Source organism: Thermobia domestica, chromosome 6, assembly GCF_964235325.1.
Source record: "Thermobia domestica chromosome 6, izTheDome1.hap1.1, whole genome shotgun sequence".
NCBI lineage: Eukaryota > Metazoa > Arthropoda > Insecta > Zygentoma > Lepismatidae > Thermobia > Thermobia domestica.
In genome coordinates this window covers 195,051,897-195,062,426 of record NC_137459.1, presented here as the reverse complement: position 1 = coordinate 195,062,426, position 10,530 = coordinate 195,051,897, and the positions used below count along the sequence as shown (strand labels likewise).

Below are 10,530 nucleotides of genomic sequence, written 5' to 3'. Positions count from 1 at the left end.
AACGCCAGCGTTGTCTGGGTTAAGATAAAAGAATAACTTAAATCAATGTACTGTAATTTACAAATCAGTGAAAACACAATCATTGGTAATTACGATCCAACAACTAGTAATTCATACCTAGGCATATACGAATCAATTATCATGTATACACTGCGTTTCAACAAATGCCTTTTCACCACCAAGCATCAGTATCATGAACTCGCTTTTTACTTATTTCTTTTATGCAAAGCTCGGTGTATTAAATCTGTTGAATATAATATTTCAAAACATCCTGAAGGCACAGAAATTAAACAATTGCCGTTCGTAAATGAACCGTAAAATACGAAAAGTTTTCAAAAAAGAAAGAATTCCAGATTGGCTCTGAAAGGGTTTCCCAATTGACGCAATAGTTTAATGTTTACTTTTAAATTTGAAATATTTACTCTACGAAAATGCTTCTTAGGCTTCCGGTGGTAACACACAACCTCCCACTACGGCAACGAAAGTGTCCTCCGTGATTTTTGCTGGGTGTGATACTGGGTGAAGTGCGCAGACTCTTCCCCCTCACATGAAGGTAGATGAGCGACGAGTCAACAGAATGGATAGCTCATAGAGCTGATACGTATCCTCGCGGGTTCCGAGTTCCGTTTACCGATCTCGTACATTTCTGTAGAGAGAGAAACGCACAAAAAGTCAGTAAAAAAGTGTGTTATAGTTTAGCGATGTTAGAGACTAACATGGAGATAAAGGACATGACAGTGCAACTAGTTTTTGTTTTCGTTTTGACTGCGGTAGGCCTTGTTGGAAATTCGATTGTACTTGTTGGATTGTGGCCTTTTAAAGAGCCTCGAAGATCTGTATTAGACAGAATTCTAGCCGCTGTTTCGGGAGCAGCGTTACTCTTAGTTCTTCTTACAGGTCCCTTCCAGATTGCCGCGTTAACTAAAGGTATGTATGTCTTTTGAATATATAATAGGCCTATATCTATATTTTGCATGCACGTATTTTTTTCTGTTATATTTGGGAAATGCGTGCTTGTTTCTGAGAAGTTTATTAAGAAGTGCCCTAAAACTAAGCCAAGCAGGGCGCTTCATTGTCTTTGTCAATTAGGACATGTATTTGATTTATGACTAATAAGGTAATCGAAGTTCGAAATGAGTAACATTTCTAATTCATATTCCGATTTGTTTATTATAGATAATGATTATTGTTTTTACTAGAGTGAAGGCAATTATTTTTTTCCACATTCATTTTGCTATTGCATAGAACTTATCATGGTTTATGCAGAGTCTTTTAGACGTATGACCAACGTCATACTAAAGGACTGACTACTGCAGGAAACATATGTTAGTCAAACTCTTTAGTATGACACTAATAATTTGTCAGAATGACTCTGCATAAGGCCCTTCGAGTTTAGTTTCAATAATGGATTAAGATATGTGGTTTACATATTTAAGACCAAAATTAAGTTAATAATCTTGTAAGTTAATTGTAAATCAAAGCATTGATGGAAAAATTCAGTCAGTTCAGAAATTTTCATTAACAGAAAATTAAATTTTCCACGTAACTTAGAACCTTATCTACTGTTATAACACTTTTGTTTAATAGAAGGAGGAAAGTTCAACTAATATTTATCTGTATTTTAAAATTACTCGTTTATTTTACAAGTGTTCAGTTATATAATTACAAGTGTTCAAAGCTTTCAATTATATATATAAATATGAATGAACAATAATTTTTAATTCTTTCCAAACTTTTAAAATGGAACTTGAATGTTTTTTTTTGTTTTTATTTATGGTACGTCAAGTTTACATGCTATGATAACTCATTATTATTATTATTATTATTATTATTATTATTATTATTATTATTATTATATATTTTTTTAAAAGACAAAGTTATACGCATAATTCTCATTTTTAGTTTTACCTAGCTAACGGTGATACTTGCCTTGTTGAAATTCAACTGAGAAAATAAGATAGCATTTTGATGGTGGTTAGGGAATATTTTATGTTTAAATCTTTTTCAACATTCTGAGAAGTATTTTAGCATGGATAAAAATACACCGCTTCCAACTAATCCCAAAGTAGAAGATAGAAAGATAAATAAGAGCATTGCTTAATTTTCTTTAATACTCCAAAAGTCCAATAGATGCAGGCTCCAATACAGAGTCTATACTCTTCGTGAATAGTAACTTGAAATCTCTCATGAATTTTGCATGCAAACATAAATAAACATTAAAACCTGTATAAATGTATACGTATGTGCCTCTTTGTAGCCAATGAGCTTTCTCGCGGCTATGTTGATAGGGCACGCACCTTTGGCGTGGGAGACTTGGGTTCGGTTCCCTCCGGAAGCACATTTGGTTCGGACCCCCCGTTAAGTTGTCAATCCACGTCTCGCATGGCTTCGCTGCTGAACAAGACACTAAACTTAAATTCAATCCAATCCAGTCTTTGTAATTAAGTGGCACGTGGACTCAAATTCAATTCTCTGTGGACGTCTCATATAGCCTCGCTGCTGAACGTGACGTTAAACTCAAAATCAACGCAACTTGATTATCTGTGGGGCTACTAGCCTCATTTACTAACTCGAGTAGTAATTTGGATCTCCCTTTCAACAGGATGTTCTGACTCATGTAACCTTGGCGCTGAAGGAACGCTCAATTCCCATCGATTAATTTATAAAAAGCAAAGATAGGCGGGAATGAATGAAGAGTATTAGGATGATTTTTTGAAGGGGGGCGGGCTGATATTTAGCATCTCCTCCAATCTTGCACATATGTCTTCAGTGTTATTTCCAGTGTTACTTACTTCACAAAATATACCTGAGCGAGCGATAGCTAGTGAACGGGGTTAGAAACCCCGCAGGCCCGTTTTTTTTTGTAACTTTATCACAATTTAAACACACAACAAGGCACTCGTTTCTGGAGCGGAGACCCGGGTTCGATTCCCAGCGGGAGCTCATGTGGTTCGGATTCCACGTTAATCAGTAGGTCCACGTCTCATATAGCCTCGCTGCTGAAAAGGGACGCTAAACTAAAATCACCTCACCCCACCTCGTTTCTGGAGCCATAAAATGAGTTGATTTTTGGCCCAAGATTTTTCTGAAATATATATAAGAAAATATAAAAGAAAATATAAAAGTATACGAACAAACAATTATGATTGAAACCTCAACGTAACAATACATATAATAGTTTCTGGATTATTATTGTTATTATTATTATTATTATTATTATTATTATTATTATTATTATTATTATTATTGATACTAATAATACTAACAATAATCAGAAGAAGAAGAAGAATGTAACATTGAACCATAAGTGCTTAATTTAGACACTATAAGGGCTTAAAAATGACTGGTTTAACGTGAATGGATATATAATTGTAAAATAAACTCAAATTGGGACAAATCACAATTGAATCCATTTTAGTTAAATTCTTTGTTGAGCGTCAACCGCGAAGATTCTTTTCAAAGGAAGTACTCCATTAATATCTGCAAGGGTTGTCGTGGCTCAGTGGTAGAGCATTAGCCTCTGGTGCATGGGGTCGTTGGTTCGATCCCAGCTCGCACCAAGTGAGCTTTGTGGTAGACAAACACCGTGTGTGTGGGTTTTTCAGGGTTCTCTCGTTTCCTTCTACTTTCTTCATTCCGTCATTACTTTCATTTCTCATCATCACTGTTCTTCTTTAGCTAGCCGACATAACCGTTGGACGCAAAACTTAAATATTTCTTTTTTTAATATCTGCAGGGAAGTAGCTGCTAAGATATCTTTTTCTTTTCAAAATTAATAAAACAGCGTATTATGTGCTTAGTCTTGGCCTTCATTCATAATAATAATTATTATTTTTAGCATACGTTAGAAATTATCTTCCACCTGATTTCAGTGCAATTACAGTGAAACACCTAGATAAGAGACACGAATGATATATTATTTGTCCGTAAATGAGAGGTATCCGTTACTGAGAAGTTACATAAATCTTGATTAACTCACAGATCTTGGAGTAATTGTAAGCGTTAAATATGGGGTATCGCACAGATAAAGTAGCCATCTACAACCTACTTTTGGGCCACTTTGTATATCAAACTGTAGGAGCTCCAATGCCCAAAATGGACATAAAGGAACACTGAACATAACGCATTTAATTGGTTCCGTGGTTTGCAAGTTTGTGTTGTTCGAGGTCTATTTACGATAAATTTGAATTGCATTTGTTCATCGCAAACATTTAGAATAATGGACAATAATAAAAAAAACTCCATTATTTAACGAAAATGAATGGGTAAACATAGTGATAATTCGTAAATACGTGTAGTAATAAAAACTATGTTAGAGATAAACCTGCGTTGATCAAGTCTGAATCACCCAAGGTTTTCTATTATATGCCAAAATTGCGTCCCAATGCAGCCCCTCACATTTTGATTTAGTCTTTCTCGAAAAAAAAATCTAGAATAAAACCTATGCTCTCAAACTCAATCTAGCCCATGTTCAATAAAAAAAAAATCCTTTAATTCACATACTGACCGTACAAGATTGTAATACAATGAGAACAGGCAACATTATTATTATTATTATTATTATTATTATTATTATTATTATTATTATTAAACGTATCAAACTTATTGTTAACAGGGAAAAGAATTATTTCAAGTTTAGCTTCAGCTTCAAGTTATGTGTAGTGGTTCATCAGGTTATTGATTTACGACAGACAATTTCGTTGGGAAGGGATTTTCTATCTACCAAACAGCACTGAGATTTATTTTGAGATTGCAGGAGTTTTTTTTTTTTTTTTTTTTGTGTGTGTGTGTGTTAAATAGTTGGAATTGAGAAAGTTATTTTCCACTACATTGTTCATTTTTAATTGCTATTCAAATGTAATGTTGTAAACGTACCCGATATATGAATGTACCCCGTTTATTGATATTTACTCATTTGTTGAACTTTTGAGAAATCTGTTAATATGATATTTGTTGACATTTTATTTTTAGCCATGTATTCAAAATACTAACATGCATACCACGCAATGGCACAGAATCAGGGCAGAGTTCCATTGCGCCTGGGGTTCTTGGGTCAATCCATTTTCCACTAAGTGGGTTTGTGATGGACAAACGCAGTGTATGTACGTTTTCTCCGTTTCCTTCCGCTTTCGTCGTTTTACCATTATAATCCGTGTCGTCGTCACAATCATCCTTCTTTCGGTGCACAATCCTGGGATGTTAAACTACTGTAGATATCACATAAAAATATGTTATTTATTTAATAGTAGCATATGCAGTACCATGTGGCATTAGAGAGAAAAATACAAACAAAACTTATTTATCAATACAGAGGGTTTATTTTCAACACCATTACAATTTCTGATAGTAATCTCTCAAAAAGAATTTTTAAGAAAATGCTGAAGTTTCCATTTTTAATATTTAAATCTAAAGCATAGTATGAAATCAATATTATGTTACCATTTAAGTTTATGAAACGAGACAGTTCTCAGATGAAGTCTTCACAAACAACAAGTCAGGGGCAATTTTTGTATTGTTTTTTCACGGGGCATTTTAAGCTCTTTATATTACGGTATTGATGTTTGAGGTCTTCCATTGCTGTCAGGGGTAACTGCAAATCTTTCCATAGCAACCAAAACATGATTTTAAAGTGCAGGTGCACTCTGTATTATGCTTATGTAGGGTTTTCGCAAGTCTCTATGAAATAACCTTTCCTGATAGAACATATTTCCGTAGTAGTTGAGAGCTCTAAATAAAATATACGTGTAGGTAGCTGCATTGATTTAGGATTTAGATTTCTGGGCTTTCGGCATCTAAGGCTATTTAGCCCGTCATGTTTTGAGGAATGACGTTCCTCGGCGAACACACTATCCGGGGAAAGGGAAGGAAGAAATGATGGGGAAGGAAGGAAGCGGACTGGGACTTATAAGTTAGGTACCACTCCGGCATTTGCCTGGTGTGAATGAGGAAAATAAGTTAGGTACCACTCCGGCATTTGCCTGGTGTGAATGAGGAAAACCCAGGAAAACCTCATTCAGGATGGCTGCCCTGAAAAAGCGTTTTATACTTTCTTGACCGAGTGCTCCCACCGGGAATCGGACCCGGGACCGCTCACACCGAAGGCGAGAACGTTAGCGACTACGCTACGTGGGACCTCTAAGTAGCTGCAACAATCGATGGCATATTACCCCAAGACATTCCTTTCTCATCTATTCATGTCAGTTCTGAACACTGACAGTAATGGTAGATTGTCCATCTTTTGTTTGGTCAGAAGTCTAGCTTTATTCAGATGATCTCTAACGTTTTCCATCCTGACTGGGAAACTCGGTCGAAAAACTGTAAGAGCTTCTTCAGGCTAGCTATCCTGACTGAGGTTTTCCTGAGCTTTCCTCATTCACCAGGCATGGTACCTAACGTAATGGTCCGAGCCAATTTTCTTTTCCATTCCTTTCTTCCTCTCCTGTTTCCCAGGTGGCGTGATCGCCAAAGGACATTATTCCTCATACGTGGCGGCCTAACATGGCTGGCTATAGATGTCAAAAGCACATATATATAATCCTAATGTTTTCCATGCTAGAAAATTCACCATCTCCTGCATTATCTACTCACAACTATTCAACAAATCTCATCACAACTACTCAAAATATTGTCAATGTAATCGAGAGTAACTGTTTATTACTCAAATTTGTCACTATGCACTACACAAGAAAACACTGACTCTTTCGTGATACAATACATCTACTAAAATTGATATTTTCCCTTACGCAGGAAATCTTCTAATATATTAACACTTCATATAATAAGATACAGAACCTACTACAAATTGCAACTATTACGAATATATAGAAAAAATATGTTATATTGCAGTGACGGGATGATAATAAAACTTAATGTAAATGCATCTTCGCTTACGATACGAGTTTTTGCAGGAAGTTGAGAAGAAAAGGCAAGAGATAAATTTGCAAAGGAGAACCATCTATTGGCAAAACAGAAAAACTATTTCTGAGAGGATATAATTTCATAGACGATCTTTCATGTTCTTTTCTGATTTAAATCGATACAATTAGATCGATTTATCGGATTATGTGGAGGAATAGTTATAATGCCATTAAAATATAGAGTGAGTCAGAAATGACCCTGTACTGTAATGAAACTAAAACTGTACAAAGCTTATTATAGAATAAAAGTAGAATGACATCTCTATTAGGTCATTTTTGATCCACGTTGTGCGTTCTAGACTTAAAGGATACCAGAATGTTGAGGGAAAACACAGAACCGTATTCGTTTCTCAGAGTCCATGAAGTAGAGGGCCCGTAATAATACCTATATTTTTACAGAAAAAAAATCGATCCAAATGATGAATGTGTCTGTTATTGAGAAGTATCTGTTATTGCTGTTTTCACTATATGCTGTTTTTTAATATATATCCGTACAACGATACTTTGAACGTTCTGTACGGAAGAAACAGCTATGGTGAGATTTTGGACGGTGACATTTTATCTTCTGTGAGATTTCGTTCCGCAAAGTTCTAACCAGGTGAGATTTTGGAAGATAAGGTTTTCGTCAGAAGAGATTGTAGCCCACGAGGTTTTAGCGACAAAGTTTTGTACCCAAACCAAATATCAAGAAGCGGATCCTATTTGCGTTTGCTGCTATTATTACTATCACTATTGTTCACTAGACTGCTTTTGGTGAATGAAGTCACTGCGAAATTTGTTTAACTGAAGTTTTAAATTACTTTCTTCATAAAATTAGTTTTTACATTTTATTTGGAGTATAACAGATTATAGAACTCGGATCAGGTGGTATACGCTACAATTCTTTATCTTTTATTTCTATCAAACATGAGAATAAATTGTAGAGGGTAATAAGAATTTTGCTTTAGGGTACTTTAATAAACATTCTTGTCCGTTTAGTATAAACTTTGATGCAAATTTTTTTGTTTTAATATATTTTTGCAATTCAGAAATACTTGAAGACAATTAAAAATGACTTTTGAATAATTTTTTGGACACAATTCAAGTTTGAAGACCGAAATACTTAATTAAGGTTTACTAAATTTATACCTTTTCACCTTGGTGAAGCTAAAATATACGTATCATCTGTCACAATAAAAGAAGAATGTTTTTCGCGGGATAGTAATTTTGTCCCTTACTATGATAATTAAATTGGTACGCACACACCTTTCTATCACCTCGCGATTTAATTAAATGTTTTAAAGCTTTTGAAGGCTCAATCCCTAACAAAATCGATAAATGCATTGTCTTTCTCTCTGCAGTTCATACAAGGCTATAGAGATATCATAAAAAATAATAAAAAGAAGAAAATAAAACTACGTTCATTCACAATTCCCAACTTATGGCTATTAGCTACACATTTACAGAGTACACGAGGTCTGCTACATGTTGGTCCGTGGGCTTATTGGATCCGTACAAGAGTCTCACCCACACGACCAGTGTTCAATTCTTCCTCGCGCTTTGCTTTGTTTTTTATTGATCAGGTGGAACATCAAAAATTTAAAAAAAAAAGGTTCACAATTTTAGATGTTATTCAACATTCCGCATTGTTTCTTTTGACAAGTGAGAAGGATGACACGGAGTAGGATTCTACAAGCATAAGGACTGTTCTAGATTTTCCTATTAATAAAAACTAGAAATAGGTTTACAGCTGGTCACAAAATTAAATTATCTTCAGTTATAGTCGAAAGCAGCTATGATAAATGTGAGATGGATTTCGGTTATTTTGTGTGTGGTCAGCACATTAGCTTCCCTCATGTCTATTTTGTGAACTAAACATAACTAAAATAATGTTTCTTTAGAAATAGAACACTTATCATTAGATCTAAAAAGACAGGCGAGGGGGCATAGTTCAAAATATCACTATGCCATTACATTTTGTTAGATAAATGGCTAAAACATAAATTTGTTTGAAAATGTCGAAGGTAATGCGACAAACATCATGAACAATTTTGTGATAAGCAATGGTTTAAACTAAACTAAACTGCAATGAAGTGCAAGAGATTGAAAGTTAAAATTTCCCCCCCTTATATCCTCAAGCACAAATTTCTTGAATAAATACGGGCACTTCACCTTGGGATACACATCTTGAATTCGATTCTGAAAGGAATCTAAAAAATGTTAAAAACTTTAAATCTTTAGGGAACTTATTTCAGTTTAACCCGGCGTCTGGATGTGGCGCCCTCATCGCCAAGTTCTTCGGAACTGCAGTAAAACACTGGTCCTCCAGGTTGGGGGTTGTGCCAGGCTGATCCCCTGTCATTTGAAACTTACGATCGAGCGTAGTTTCAAAATTAGTCTCGGATATGGACTATTCTTCCTGAACGACAACCTTGCTGTGGTCTTGTTTATGTTAACTGGATAACGCCTAAACCCGGGGCCAGGGGTTGGAGCAGTGAATCGCATACGTACCAGCAGGACCAGATGGAATGATGTCCTGAAAGGAAAGGCTGGGAGTCTGCTGTGCAGGAATCTCCAAAGAACCATTGGTCCCTCCCTTCACACAGTGGGACGTGGATCCTCTCGCCAGTACCCATCAGTCGGCGGCGCATGTGGCTTCTGTCTCTTAGTCACTCCAACTTGGAGTCATAGTTCAGTTTGCTGACAAGAGTCACGCAGGTAGGACCTACCAGCCTTGTTCGCCGCTTCGAAAGAAGACGGCTAAGAAGGGAGAATTTTGGGCTTTCATAAATTATGGATTCACATCATGCACCCTAAACGGACACTGGCACTATCCGCAGCAAAGAGGAAAAACTTGGTCTCTCACCAAGATATTTAGTTATCAAAGAAAAATGTACCGACACTGCTGAAGTCCTCAGTAAACTGTCACCGTTTATTGTACATCGGTAATTACAACAAATTGCAACGGATACGTTTCTACCTGGGCATATCCGAATACTGTGAAATGAAACATTACTGTAGTACAAACTGCCTCCGACATTACTAGTATACAACCCCGATTGCTTTTAGCTTGTGCCCAATTAGAGCCTGTTCCTGTCATCATTGAGCTTCATCGTCAAGGTAATATAAGCAAGGGTGCCATTGCAGGTTTCAACCTCAAAGATTTACTGGAGGTCGAAATATGCGAAGAACTTAAGGACAGTCATTTCATTGCTGTGCATCGGATTTCCACCAATAAGAACGGTACATTGCAGCCAATGGACTCCTACGTCCTTACATTTGATTTGTCTATTCTTTCAACACACTTGAATGTTGCTTACCATCGTTTAGAGGTCCGAATTTATATTCCCTTGCCATTACTATGCTTCAACTATCAGCATTTTGGTCACTCAGCCCCATCATGTAATGCTTCTGCCATCTGTGGAAACTGGTACACCAGCTGATGGTCAGGCTCCATGTACGGCCCCAACTGTGTATTAACTATAAAGGTGCTTATTCCGTCTGGCCACATGAATGTGCCAAATTTCTGGATGAAAAGATCCGTGAACTTATGATCCTCAAAGATTACTGCTGCTGAGGCTAAATGCAGACATCAACCGACGGTTTTCTTTGGCACCACCTCCTCCTCACTTTT

General features: G+C 36.2%; 1 protein-coding gene across 1 annotated transcript in view; it reads left to right on the top strand.

Moving 5' to 3' along the window:
- The first annotated feature begins 516 nt into the window (after positions 1–516).
- Positions 517–10,530, top strand: part of LOC145687753 (uncharacterized) — an 810,237-nt gene continuing 800,223 nt past the window's right edge. The window contains exon 1 of the mRNA XM_081761200.1: positions 517–927. Coding sequence (XP_081617326.1) covers positions 558–927 — 370 coding nt within the window. The 5' untranslated portion in view covers positions 517–557. The remainder of the gene's footprint in view (positions 928–10,530) is intronic.